Source organism: Oppia nitens, unplaced genomic scaffold (genome assembly GCF_028296485.1).
Source record: "Oppia nitens isolate AA-2021 unplaced genomic scaffold, nextdenovo-longstitch-racon4-pilon3 scaffold4_pilon_pilon_pilon, whole genome shotgun sequence".
NCBI classification, from domain to species: domain Eukaryota; kingdom Metazoa; phylum Arthropoda; class Arachnida; order Sarcoptiformes; family Oppiidae; genus Oppia; species Oppia nitens.
The window spans coordinates 7,571,004-7,586,947 of NW_026533232.1; the positions used below are offsets into that span (position 1 = coordinate 7,571,004).

Genomic DNA, 15,944 nt, shown 5'->3' on the forward strand with positions numbered 1-15,944 from the left:
GAATACCTAACTGTAGTTTATATTCAGTTATTTTTTTTAGTGTAAAATATATATAAATACTGTTTGAGGATATTTGCAAATATGTGAAAGCTTTCAATGAAAGAGAGAGTTATCTAAAATTAGAAATAAAACTTTAATTCAAGTTTTTCCTTATTGTTTTGACTTAAATTTTATTTTTACTTTTTATTGCACTTGTAATTATTTGATAAAATTAGAATTTTTTGTATTATTTATATTTTTAGTTATTAATGCAAATAACATAAAACTATTTAAAGTAGAGATTATGTCAATATTTAATTTAGTTATTTATGTTATTTTTAATTATTAATATTACAAAAATCATTAAGAAATTAATTGTATGAATTAATTATGTCAATAAAATTTTAATCACTTAAATATACTAGATTGTTTAATAATTGCAAAATTTTTTAATTTTTTTAACAAAAATTGATAAATTAATATTAAATTAAATAATTTAAATTATAAAAATAATAATTACTAAACTGTATTGGACAGTAACTAAATAACTATAATATAAAAATAAATATTTAAATTAAATGTTAAAATACAATGAACTTTGAATGCAATTCACTTAAATGTATAAAAGGTCGTGACATGAGTTAAATAAATGATTTAAAAATTAAATGCCAATACAATTGCTTTCAATATTTTATTCACAAAAAATACTAAATTTGACAAATAATAATTAATATAAAGTGGAGTATAATTTGTTTAGTACTTTTGTTAATACATATATAGCCATCACAGTGTAACAAACAATAGTTAACTATTAAAATACATAAACCTTTTTTTAATAATAACTTTTCCTGTAGAGCAAAGCCATTTGGGAACCGGACGGAAATCATATCATATCTATATTGTATTTACAGGTATAAGTTATTATAATTTATTTTAAAAAACTTTATAAATTTTTTAAATATACAAAATAACAATGAAAAAATAGTTTACTTATTTGTCGTCAAACTCAACGAGAATGTCATTGCTTACACCAATTAATTTCTAGTTACCGTATATTTCATTAAAAAAAGGTTAACAACTGTGTGTGTGTGTGTGTGTGTGTGTGTGTGTGTGTCTATACAATAGCTTTTTTTTAAAAATAAAACATTTTTATATACTATAGAAAAAATTTTAAAAAATGTTTAGTACCTACACATTTGTATAAATATATACTATATATTGAATATATATATATATATATATATATATATATATATATATATATATATATATATATATATATATATATATATATATATATATATAACAAATGATATGATACGTGTATTGATTTGTGAAAAAGGAGTTGAATTGTGTTTAACACATAAATATATATGAAATATATTTTGATGTCATATATATTGTATGGAAACGCAATGCATAACAAAAGTTGGCTTTCATTTTCAGTCAATGCGTCGACCATTGAATGCAATGTCAAGTTTTAGAGCAGTTTTTTAAATAATATAATAATAATGTATAACAATATTTTAATGTTTAATCTTTTATCCATCAACGCCTATACAGTGTATTAAATTGTAAACTTATTGCTAAAAACAATGTTTCAATATTTGACGGCTTAATATATAAATAAAATGTTATCATAATGTGTATAAATAAACAAAATACAAAACTATTTTAAACTATTATCATAAAGTTTATGTGCATTTTCATCATTATTTAACTGATCTTATTTAGTGATACACTCTCTACTATATCGCACACCTGAATCCTCAGCATTTCATTTACATTTACCATTTGGATAACAGTGTCTAACTATTTAATATAATATGTAGTATTGAAAAAAACTATGATATCTCCTAATCAACAATCATAAGCTATAGTATATTAAATATATATCAATAATGACTAAATATTTCATGTGTTTTGTTGCTTATATTTCACGTCTGAATGATCTTTTCATAAGTGACGCCTATTTTGTATATTAATTAGAAATAACTGACAATTATTTTAAAATATATATTTTTTTATTTAATAATACAATAAAAATTTTAATAACAACTTTTTTTTAATTAATTTTATATTTAATAATATATTGTGTTATTTTTGCGGTATATTAGCATCTCATTTGACATTTAAGTACATTTACTTTAATATATTAATATATTATTAATTCTTTGGAGACATAATCTATTATTAGTGTTTTGTTTTTAAGGAAATTATCATATTATATATTTCATCACTATTTATAAGTAAGTAAAGTAGTAAACTGTTAAATAATTTAAATAACTTTTAATTAAATAAAATAATTAAAATTTATTTATTAAATATGATTTAATTACAATTTAAGTTATTTATTTATGAAACAATATATAAAATTTAATATAAATTAAATATTATATAATTATAAAAACTGATGATTTTTATTAAAACTTACATGTAATTTCATAGATAAATAATTTTAAATTGCAATTGAGCCTGGTTATATAAAAATATATTAAATTAAATAAACTTTAATTATATAATATAATTATATAATAATTATTTTAAGTTACACTCTAATTAAAATAAATTAACTTAACTTTTATATAAGATATTTAAGTTTAGTTATATACGATATATACTGTGTATACTTTATATAATATTACTTAAATTTAAGAATTAATGATAATATTACTATTTTATATTTATTAAAATAAGATATCTTTATAAATTAATTTTTTTTGTTATAAATAAAAAAATAAATAAACGGCTTTATAAATTCATAATAAATTTTTACCAAATTATTACAACCTTTTATTTATTAGCATATTAATAAATAAATGAATATATTAAATACATTAATTTATTAATTAAATCATTAATTAAATATATTAATTTTATATACCTATATTAAACAATTATTTTTATTTACATCGAATTATAATATTATTTCTATAATTTAATATTAAATTGCTGTAAAATTAAATTTTGTGTTAAAAATATTTACAATAGAATCTTTATAAATTAAATTTTTATATTAGATAACCAATAAAACAAAATATACAAACATATAAAATATAATTAAATAAACTGATTTTTTCTAATATCTTAATAGTTGTAATCTATTAAAAACAATAGCACACATACTATCATAATTATTATAACAATTTATTTTAATGTTTATTTCATAATCATTGCCATTGCGATCATACAATCATTTCGATGGGCAACGGGTGCTATAGTTGTAGACCTGATTGACTAACTTATATTGTATGTGCCCACAGAAAAACTAATCTAATAAATGCATTATTATTGTGAATTTGGTTATTATAGTAAAAGTCAATTACCGTATAATTTTGTTAGTTATATATTGTATAAACCTTAATATAAATCAATAACATGTAAAAGTTTTGCCACACAATGATTTTAAAATTATAATGAAAATCATAACGATTTATAGCCTTATAATTTGTGTGAGTTAGCTTATATAAATTTACTTTTTTATTTACTATACAAATTACAATCATTTCAAGTAATTTATCCGTTATAGCTATAAACTCATGTGATTAATTTTAGCTAATATATATAATATACATTTTAATAATTATTTCATAGTAAATTCAATTATTTATTACTTATATGAAACAAAACTATTGTAAGAATATACAGTATATAATAATATGTAATCATTATTTTGTTAATATATTTTATATAAAATTAAGAAACATTTTATAAATAGGAATTTGTTTTTTGTTTGACTATTGTTTTACGTTATTTTTCTACATTTTTATATTAATAAATTATATCACTTCATGGATATTTCTTAGTATAATAAACTATATTATATAGATAAGCAATATATTGGTTTGTCATTTTATATTAAACTAACATATTATATGTAAAATATGTCATAAATTTATAAATGGATAAAAAAGAAAGTTCTTATAATAATTTTTCCTAAATTGATTTTCCTATTAAATACCTTTTATTCATCATTTTATTTATTTATATTAAATATAAATTTTTTATTTTATTTAAAGTTTAAAAAATGAAGACGTTTTCTCATATTTTTAAAAGATATTTGTATGTTTGTCATGAATTTTTATATATTTAATATGATATATATATATATAAATTCATAGTATAATAATTAGGAAATATAAAAAATAATTTTTAAAAATTTTATATAAAGTTTTATTTGCGCATGTATAAATAGATAAAAAGTTAAAATTGTATTATAATAATACTGTATGTAATATAAAGTTAATAATAATATTTTTATAGAGTTTTTATAAGCTATTTATTTATTGAATTATAGTTGTTGTTATACTATTGATATATAGTTTTTTCCTTTAAAATCAATATAATGTATATATATATATATATATATATAGTACAACTTATGTATGTTAAGTTATATGTTAAACTTATAACTTATACAGTATATTGATTTATTTATTTATAGTATTAAAATACATTGTTTTACACTAGTAAAAAAAGTATTATTTGTATTGTATAACTTATTCAAAAAATTTTGAAAGTTTGTTATGTAAAACTACTGTATGAGTGTGTAAGTGGGTGAGTGGGTGAGTGGGTGAGTGGGTGAGTGGGAGAGTGGGTGAGTGGGTAGATTTTTTTTAAAGTTTGTGATAAATTAAGTGATGAATTAGATAATCTATTCAAACACAACAATAAGATATAATTTTTAAAAGTGTGTTTTGATAATGTTTAATAAAATTCATAATCGGTTATATTTATTTGTATTGATTGCTTAATTTCTTATTAATTCTTTCATAAAATACCTTGACAATTTTTTTATAATCCCTATATAAAAATTTTACAATTTTAACATTAGTATTTTTTTTATTCAAAAACAATATTTCAATAAAAATGCTAAAACAAATGTTTTTAAATTGAATTGTACCTTGGTTGTATTTTATATCTTTAATAGTTTGTTTAGATTTGCATTACATAAGCGCTTTTAGTTTATTTTATTATAAGTTCTCATAAAATTTAAATTAAACTAGCTCATTTAGTTATTAAGATATTTACCAAAAATATTTACACATACCTACAGTAACATAAAGTAATTTCTAAGTTTGTTTAATATTTTCATATTATTGTTGGTATACTTTTAAAATTACAAAAAAAGTGAAATACTTTATACACGAATAGATATTAGTGTCAAACTAGAGTCCAAGGATTCAAATCATTAATGTCTTAAATAATTATTTCCTTTCAATGTTAACCAAAATTTTTATTTGCATTAAACTTTAAAAATTGAAAACAATTTATATTATTTCAATAATTAAAATGATATATATTTATATAATGACATTTTTTGTAAGAAACAAAACATTTTAAAACATAAGTTTATTATAGGACATCTTTATTTTTTAGAAAATAAATGAATTATATAATTTTAAAAATATTAAATATTTTTTTGTATAGAAAATTAAAATATTCATTAAAATAAGTACTAACATAAAAAATAACAAAAAGTACAAAATATAGTGAGACAAAAAAAATATTGAATGTTTTAATTATTGATAAAGAAAACATAATATTATGAAAACTGCATGAGATAATCAAATTTTGTAAAACTAACCTAAAAATATTTTTTAAATAATTGTAAACGTGTTTTGTTTTTTAAAAAAAATAATGATATTGATAATTTATACAGAATACTAGTAAATTTTAGCATAGTGATATTATTACATTGGATACAATTTCCATACAAATGTATCAAGTTAATTATATTTATAACTTATAAATCATAGATTTTTATGAAAATATAATATTACTACAATATATATACAATGCTTATGAAATACAAGTTTATAATACTGTATATTGAAAATTACAATATAATTAAAACATAGTCTATTTACTAATTAGTCTATAAATTAAAAAAATATATATTTTAAAATACACTACAAAGATTTAAACAATAATTAAATTATTAATAGTAATTATTTCTACACTATATAAATTAATTTTTATTAATATAAAATTAGTATGAGCTACGTCAAATAGTTTTATTTAAAAATCTATTATCATAGAAATGATGAGTTTTACAACTATAGGGCTATAAAAACTATACTTTATATTTTTCAAATAAAATGTGGAATAAAAATGTCAAAATATTTATGTTTTTGATAATATTAATAATACTAATATTATTAATATTATCAAAAATTTATATTTATAATAATTTATAATTAAAATAAATTAAATTATCTATTTCTTCCAAGTTGCTAGCTAATTTAGTATTAGGCTATTGTATATTTATACAATTAAAAATAAAATAACTTATTTCTCTTGGAATTAGTAATTATTATTAATAAAAAATGTAATGTTAAAATTAATTAAAATTTTTGCTATAATTAATTAATTAATTAATCAATTATTAAATTAAATTTGTTTAAACTAATATTCTTGACTTTTTTAATATAGCTATCACTACCTAAATGAGAAATAAATGAGAGATAATCGGTAGACTTGGGAAATACCAGTGCTGTTAATATGCAATAAAAGTTATGCAATGCTCTTGAAGTGGAGTTTTACAAAGCCTTTGGCTGTGATATGTATTTTCATGACTTTATGTATCATCTGTTTTGCGGCCAAAAAGAAATTAAAATATGAATTACCAAAACTTAAAGGTTAGTTACATATATTATATTAATAATATCTATCACTAAAGTTAATGGCTATCTAAATTAGTTAATGTATTGAATAGGATGTGAACTAATTGGTTATCCAAACGCTACAATTAATGAATGCGGTTATTGTGTCGGTAGCGGTACGGGTCTGGACACGGATTACGGAAAAGATTGCGAAGGAAGTAATAAAATATTTATTTCATATTTGATATCATATAATAACAATTTGACTAAATATAGATACAGTTTATCTAATATATAATTATTAATATATATAACATTTGTTATCCATTAATAGCTTGTTTCGGTGATGCAGTCAATGATTGTGAAGGAGTGTGTGGAGGAAATGCATACATAGATGAGTGTACCGGTGTTTGCATGACTGAAGGTATGGCTATAATCATGACCTCGACATTCATTGATAATAATTGACTAATTAATAATAACGGGATAATCACACAATCATAATGAATAATTTATGCTTCACTTCCTATTTAATTGTAAACTTTATATAAAAATATTGGGAACAAAATTAGTGTGACACTGGTTTTTTAGAAAAAAATAAATGGAAAAGTTGAGCTAGAACAATTTAATTTTCAATTATCAATGTCTATACGGCTACTACAGGCATATCATTGGTTACTCTGTAAAACAGATCAATAGGAGAGTGTCTGTTCCCATATCTCACACAACTATCCAAACTCTAGTATCTATTTATTGTATACTTTTAATACTCTATTTGCTATTCGTTGCCAAATATATCAGACTTTCCTCACACATGATGTATATGTTTAGTGAGAGTCATATCTATTATCTCTTATATCATCATCTGTTGGCTTTCATCCACATCTCATCCAACTCTTGTTTGTTTGTCAATCATAAACAAGGCTATGAATACACTCTATGAGCACACAATCAACTAGACATACCTGTTCTCAAATATCAACAACAATTTAGTCTATTATTAACAATGTTTCGATAAATACAGTTTATTTTTATAAAGTATTATCTATCAAAAATTTGTTAATAAAAATAGCGATAAATATGCCGTTTAAAAATACAATAAGAGTCGATACCCCCAGTACGCCCCCAGTTTTTTCGCAATTTTTGTCAGTGACCCCCCCCTAGACCAAATAAACTTGCTTAACCCTGTATATACAAGTAACATATAATAAGTTAGACTGTGATAGATAAATCTTAAATAATTTTCATAAGATTAATTTAATTTTTGATTTATTTGTAACTAATTAATAAATGCTCATTAAAAATATGTATGTCTGGTAAATAATACAATTAAAAACTAAATTATTTAAGTTTTTTTTGCTTTACTGTTACAATAGTATTAGAAAAATATTTGTATTATGAGTGCATAACAATATATAAACAATTATCAATATTTAATTTTTTTAGTAATTAAATGATTTATGGTACTGTATTACAATATTAATTGTTTTTATTACTATAATAGACATAAATTAATTAAACAGTCATTATAAAAATGCTTAATTTTAAGTATTTATATCTCGTATCATATAATAAGTATTTTGTTTACAAATTAATTTAATTATTATAAATAATTTTTTTAACCGCAAATAATTTAATGACCGTTAATAACTTAAATTGTGTATACAAATAGGTAATTACTTTCAGTGGACAGTTTGTTTAGATAAAATAAAGTATCCAAAAAATTATTATAATTGACCAAGACACGGTTCTATATAAACTATTGATTAATGAAATTTTAAAGTTTCACCATATATTTTACAAGTTAATAGTTTTTTTTAGCTATCATATAATCATTTCTTCGAGCCTATATATCAGTGCTACACATTGCATGGATACCTAAAAATAAATAGTTGCAAAAAATCATTTCATTTATATAAATTTAACTATATATAAACCATTATCACTAATTTTGTGTCTGATTTTCAATAATTAGACGAACCGCTCAATAAAGAAGTTATTAACGGAACGGGTAATCGTGATTGTCGTGGCCTTTGTATACCACCAGAACTATCGCCACCACAACAGGCCTATGATCGGGACGAGTGTGGTGTTTGTCGACTACAAAATACAGAGAAATCAGCTTTTGTTGATTGTAACGGTAACTGTCAGCTTATGGGTCGCGAAAAAGTATCGTTGGTTTGCGGTCAGTGCGTTGATAAAAATGCCCATATAATGGACGACTGCGGTAATTGTCGTAATGAAAAGCATATCTGTTCGTGTGATCGGTAAGACCAACACAACCATAGAGACCATTGTTGTGTTAGCAAAAGCAATACCAAACAGTAACAATACGCCCTTACCTTTAATTATCATTTATATATATGTGATATATAGTGATGCCTCCATATGTGGTTGCAATGACCCAAATAACTGTTATGTTGTCAAAGCAGTCAATCCACGCGCTGTTCCCAACAATATTGACGCTAAAGTTAGTACAGAAAAAGCCAATAATTGCTATTTCATGACATATTAATTCTTTGCACTAAAAATCATTTATATGTATTCAATATTTACTTTTTTTATTATAGCTTTTACTTTTAGGATATTTTCATCCCGTAGTCAGAGACCTAAATTGTTTTCTAGAAAATGAAGTGACGGGAGATATACTATCATTTCCCGTATCATTCATTCATAAAAACAAGACCGCACTTGAATGCAATGTTAACATAAAAAAAGGTCAGTCCTTAACATTTGTTTAATCGATTTGTTGTCATATAACAGAATATATATATAATATGAATAATTTGTTTGCTATAAATAAATTAGTAGTAATTTAAATATTTAGTAAAAACTATAATCCATAGATTTGTCATATACTGTATAATTAATGAATGTTTTTAATATGTTATGAATAATAATAAAATTAATAATAATATAAATGTTAATTATTAAAAAAAAGATTAAAATGTCAAAAATATTGTAATGATTGCGCAAAAAATCTCTGATAATATTAATGTCTTTAATATACTTTATATATACTATATATATATGATAAAGTTGGTCTTGACCAATATATTTTTTTGTAACTATGTATTTTAGTTATCGATGAAATGATAAATAGTTTATAAAATATTATAGTTTATTTTTATGTACTATAGCATCACTGGTATGTGAGCTCAGGTATATACAATATCTCTAAAACTATTGATATAAAAGACAATTAATTTTAATTAAAGGCAAATAAGATTTTGTCTTTTTATTAAAAGAAATGACCGAAAAAATAATTCTTTAATTACAACGAAAAGGATAAGAGATATTTTAACCAAAGATTATAATAACAAGAAATAGTTGTATTCATTCATGTTTTCATAAATAACTTTAAACACACTTTTTTGTAGATTAAAACCACTAAAAGAGATCAACATTACAAAGATTTGATGATATTTTTTATATTTTGTAATAATCTTTCGAAAGTTATTTACAGACGTAAACAAAATAACCGGTATCTTCATCTTCATTGTTGTTTTAGTTGGAAATTATTAAAATCTAATATAAAAAACTTTTACTATTTTTTGTTTGTTTATTATACTGTATTTCTTATACTTTGAATGTAATTAAACATTTATTTTTTTGGTCATTTCTGTTACACATTGATAATAATAATATACTATATTACTATATTATATATTAAATATAGTGTAATATTTATATTATATATAGATTTTATATATTTAAATACTGGTATATATTTTAGTACTGTAATAACAATGCTATTGATTTCAGCATTTAATAGGTATAAAAAATTTCAATTATTTTAAGGTTATACTATTTTACTATAATTATTAAAATCGATATTTATATGCAAAGCTATTCTATTTAATGATAATAATATCCATAATTTTATTAATCAATAAAATTAATGTCAGAAAAATATTCATATCATTCAAATATAATATTCATTAAATTTAATAATGTTTTATAATATTATTATTAATATCTACTGTTACAGTAGTACTGTGTTATTGTGTATATTGTGTTATTAACAAACTTTGAAAGTTTGTTATTGGAAACTATTTGTGTATTTGTTTGTTAATAAGGTAAGTAAGTGGGTGAGTATGTGTGTGTGTGTGTATGTGTGAGTGTGTGTGTGTGTGTGTGTGTGTGTGTGAGTGTGTGTGTGTGTGTTAAATAAATGATTTTGTGAGTGTGATTTGTTAGAAATAAAGCGGGTAAGTATGATAAATAGTTATGATTTATCATACTTTTTAAAATTGTGTTTTTCTAATGCTATCTAGCATTTTCAACTGGTTTTTTAAATCTATAAATAATATAATTATTTCCCATTTTACATAAACAAATTTGACTACTAATTTGTCGATAATTAACAATATATAATAACATTACTATATTTTTTATTTATTGTATAAATCAAGTTTTAAACTTAGAATATGACAAATATAAGCAAATTATTAATATAAGTCAATTGCGTGATTGTAGCCATTAGTTAACTTTATTATTATTAATGGAGGGAAATAAAGATTTTTTTTGTGGATAAAATGAAACAAATATCACAAAATTGATACAAAATTTAACAAAAGTATGAAATGTTATTTAATAATAAAAACAGAGTTTTATTGTTTTAACATAAATATATAAATTTTTATATTTATTATAATACAGTATATATTTTTAATAATTAATGATTTATATATAGATCTATAGAATACCGCATATGCTTTTAGTATATATTTATTATAATAAATCAAGTTTAATAGATTTCAATGTTATATACAATAATCGGTTATAATATTGCACTTCCAATAAGTTTTCAAAAAAGTTAAATTATCTCTTGAATTACTGCTGATATTATTTAGTTATTATAATTATGTAACAAATAAAAAAATGTTGCATTTAATTTATGAACAAATATAAGCAATTTTATTGGAATTGGATATTTTAATGAAAATATTGAATGATTTTTAAAGATTATGTCTACAAAAATCAAATTTATATATATATTCTTATATATACTGTAAATAAAGATTTATTTTCTATATTTTTAGCTGCAATAATACAATTAATTATTAATGAATTGTTTTAGCATTGAAATTGATTGCCATTTGTTTAATATGACATTTGATTTGTTATAATATGATTTCAGAGGGAAGTTATGTCATAAGTTTGGGAATCATCAAGAATTCAATCAATTCATTTCGTAAAGACTTTATTAGGCTTATAGTCTATGATCCCAATGAAGGTAAACAATAAATACATAATAAATTATTATTAAAAATGTTTACTAAAATTATTATAACTTATGTATAAATGATTTATTTAGTTGAAAAATTGTTTGAATTAAGTGAAATGACACCAAAAAACACGTCAACCAGCGATTCAAACGAAACAATAACTCTTCAATTTAGTGATCCATCAAATTCTTTGTTTGGAATCCCATTCCGTTGTAAACTGTTTTATAGTATAGGAAATCGGGAACAGTTGACGGATGAGACCAATCAATTGAATTCATGTTCAATTAAACCAACAAAACTTCGCTCACACTCTCAAACAGTTGAGATTCATCCGACATTTGATGGCATCAATTTGCTGTCTAAACCATTTCAATTCAATATAACAGCCCAATCGCCGCAAATTTCTTATCAAAATTGTTATGTTTCAGAGGACGGACTGGTAGTTATCATACAGTTTGAAACACCCGTTCACATTACACAACACTTTTCTGATAACAATTTACTGGAAGTTTGCGAACAATTACTAACTAATGAAACTATCGATTATTTGAGTTTTTATGGACTGAAGAGCTGTTTGTGGGCCTCAAAAAAACAACTAATCATAACTACCGATAAATCAATTGCAGAAAATTTAGTTCATATAAAGTTTAAAAAGTATGCGATTAGAGAAAGTGACCAAATGTTGGCCATTTCCAATCAAAATCAATTAGACGCCATTGCCGGCAAATTGTCAGCTGAACCCAGTTGGTGGAGCTATGAACCCAATATTGCAATTACGGGTCCATCAGAAATACCTGAATGTGGTATATTTGCACTCATTGGACACTATTCATCACCGAGAGGTACAACTAATGTCAAGTTTCAATGGGATGTGTTGGGTGAGGTGAGCAATGAGCTGAAAGAGCACATTGAAAACAATGGCAAATCAACTAATCTTATTTTGGACGCCGACTTCTTTGATTATCACACGCCCTATAAGTTTGTATTTAAAGCCTTTATACCGGTTAGAGAACAAACACTAGAAGTCGGACATACATTAGTTAAGTTGGAATACGACTCTCCCATAGTATCCATATATCACACCAGACTCTTACAGTCAACGCCATTATATTCAGATCAAGACATACTATTATTGGCAGATATATCAGTTCCCGAGTGTGTATTCCCAGTGCAGGTCTGATATTACTCTAAATACTATAAATATTTTAATTTATAACAAATTACATGAAAATAATTTTATATTAATATATATTATAGAGAATTGTATTATTTTGGAAAGTAATTGAACCAAAAATATTATTTCCTTTGAATGATTCAACAAAACTTCATTCAATAACATATGAAATTAAGCCAAACTCAGTGCCCATCGATAAGCCGGTAGATATCTATTTGAATGCCTTTCTCGGGCATCGACACAATGAGACAATTGGTGCCCGATTTACATTTGTCTCATCAAAAGCTCCACTGAAATCCAGTATAGCTAATGGATCGACAAAGATAGCGATTGGATCAAAGAGTGGTATTTTCAAACTGTCGTCTACGACATCCAAATCTAACCGAAGTCTAGTCTATCAATGGAGTTGTCACGAGAGCCTTACAGCGCAACCCTGTTATCACAATTTCGGTGCTTCCAATCATATTAGCAAAACAAGTCCTTTACTCATAGATAGAACACTTCAAAGACTACCGGATCTCATGTTAAACTCAAGTTTCTTCAAACCCAATAAACAGTATTGGTTTGGATTACAAGTGTTTGATAAAAACGATAGGAAAGTATTTTCTGAAACTGAATATACATTAGTTAAAGTAGTCGATGGTTTTGCTCCACAAGTATATATGGGACCGGTATTTATCAAAGGACATCGGGTACCATATAATGCACGTCTAGCTACTCATTTAGTACCGGCTCATACACAAATTACTGTCCGCGCTATTGTAAAACCATCTAAATTTGTCAAATCAATCAAATGGGAAGCACCTAATGGTTTGTTTGATCTCAATTGGAGTAATGAATATATTGGAAATGAAATTCAATCTGAACTACATTTACATGAATGTAAGTTTGAAACCCTTAACTATAGTCTTATTGTAAAAGTTGATTAACATTTGAATTATACTGTATTTTAGCATCAATTGTGGCATTTGGTTCATATAATGTCAAACTAATTGCATGTAATGAAAATAACGAGTGCAGTGATGCCGACACTTCTCTATTGGGGGTCCAAAGTGTGACAATGTGTGAGTTATCTGTCGAACACTTCTCTGAATATCAATTGGTATGTCTTGTCTAAGAGTTTAATAAATAATTTATTGTATTAATAAAAATGCAATAAATTTATAATTACAGAGTTTGGCAAACGTTGAGAAGTGCAACACTCCTCCCAACTCAGCTCCGCTCACTTATCAGTTATTCTTAGCGGATGAAAATCTACCACATCTTCAGCCACTATCAGTGCCACAGTTTTCAGGGGTTATAAAATTTATGGGAACACCTATTCTTTATTCAACACCAATTACCAGATTTGCTGCACAAGTGTGCGATAGATATGGTAATTGTCAGCTCTATTATTCTCAGTCAGTGACCATTGAACCAACAGATAACGAGACATCAGCCATAAGCGACATAATAAAAATAGCCAAACGATATCAAACAGCCGGTGACTCTATAGGAGCCTTATCTTCATTGGGAACAGTCCTCATAAAACAAGATTCAAATCCTTTACCAATCATTGAAAAAGTAGTCAACGACTCAATAGATTTTTCAAGACATGCCTTAGAATTAACGGATCAAATGCTAACTGAAGGACATTTATCTGTCATTTATAATACACTCTCTAATGGACTCCTAAGGACACAAAATGTGACTTCAAAACAAAAATTATTAAATTTAATACAAAAATATACACTAAAAGCAATTGCATTGAAAGTGTATCCCAAAGTGGATACCATTAAAAATCTTTATTCAAAGCTCATGAAGTCGTTTGTTAAGAGCGAGTCTCATCTTAGTTCGGACACAAACTTTATGCACGAATTACAACTCTTAGAAGATATTAGGAAAACATTTAAACTCTTGAGGACAGTGGCCGCAACACAAACACCATTGGGACAAAAATTAAGACTAATTAGTTCTGTAGAGAGAGATGGCCTACAAAGAGATATAGCAATCACTGATTTCATTCACAGCTATAAGATATATGACGTTAACATTAGGGCTCAATTCAACCCAAACACTACAATTGAGACACGAATTAATTTTGGAGAAGAAGTCAAACAAAATTACAGTTCATTTTGGAATTGTGGTCAACATATGCTCTGTCAAAGTGTCATATTTTCTGTCACTATATATCCAAATGAAAGTCCTTATCCATACAAATCATATTCACACAAATTGTCGCCAATAATTGATTTATCAATTCATGCGCCAAACACTGGTGCCGAGCAAACGGTAAGAGGACTGTTCAAAGCGGCCGCTTTCCAAACCTCTCTCACCGGTAACGCCAGTATAGGTGGATCTGATTACATAACCAAATGTCACTTTTATGACGAACGATCGCATGACTGGCTTACAGACGACATGAATCCACTTGGAATTGCCTACAAAAAGGCCAGTTGTTTATCGGGACATTTGTCTACATTTGTTGTACTTAGAATAGTGGCCGGAATTACTGTCGACTACGTAATCGGTGTTGCGGTGGCCTGTCTTATGGGAGTTCTTGTGTTTGGCATTATGCTTGTCTTCTTTGTACAAAAGAAACGAGAGGACAACAATCGTATCTCACCCGACAATAAGCCGGTGACGACACCCGTTACCAAACACCTGGAGAATCCACGGTATCGACAAAATAATATCAAACAAAATGGTATTGAAATACAAACCGTTTCACAATCAGTGCTAATTACAGATTGAAAATGCCTTTTAGTGTTAAATATTTACAAAACAATTAACATTATAATTAAATAATAAATTATTAAATTAAGTTAAATGTTACTAAAAATTTTAGAATATTTTTACAAAACAAAATACAGTGTTATTTAATATACAATTATTAATATATTTATAAATAAATGTTACAAATTATATCTAATTTCATAAATTATATTACAATTACAAGCCTTAAACTTATACAAT

At 24.1% G+C, this 15,944-nt stretch overlaps 1 protein-coding gene across 1 annotated transcript; it reads left to right on the forward strand.

The window, feature by feature from the left end:
• The first annotated feature begins 6,531 nt into the window (after nucleotides 1-6,531).
• Nucleotides 6,532-15,722, forward strand: LOC128960372 (uncharacterized). The gene is made up of 11 exons (XM_054306442.1): nucleotides 6,532-6,620; nucleotides 6,698-6,802; nucleotides 6,919-7,008; nucleotides 8,560-8,851; nucleotides 8,961-9,054; nucleotides 9,155-9,302; nucleotides 11,728-11,823; nucleotides 11,905-12,989; nucleotides 13,073-13,871; nucleotides 13,943-14,091; nucleotides 14,163-15,722. Exons 1-11 carry the CDS (start codon nucleotides 6,554-6,556, stop codon nucleotides 15,720-15,722), a joined length of 4,485 nt encoding a protein of 1,494 aa, XP_054162417.1. The 5' UTR covers nucleotides 6,532-6,553.
• The last annotated feature ends 222 nt before the right edge of the window (nucleotides 15,723-15,944 follow it).

Bases quoted from the DNA above. Each gene is read 5' to 3' on its own strand.
- LOC128960372 (XM_054306442.1), top strand. From the start codon at position 6,554: ATGACTTTATGTATCATCTGTTTTGCGGCCAAAAAGAAATTAAAATAT. The intron at 6,621-6,697 runs GTTAGTTACATA...TGTATTGAATAG, and splicing joins TGAATTACCAAAACTTAAAG to GATGTGAACTAATTGGTTAT. The intron at 7,009-8,559 runs GTATGGCTATAA...TTCAATAATTAG, and splicing joins CGGTGTTTGCATGACTGAAG to ACGAACCGCTCAATAAAGAA.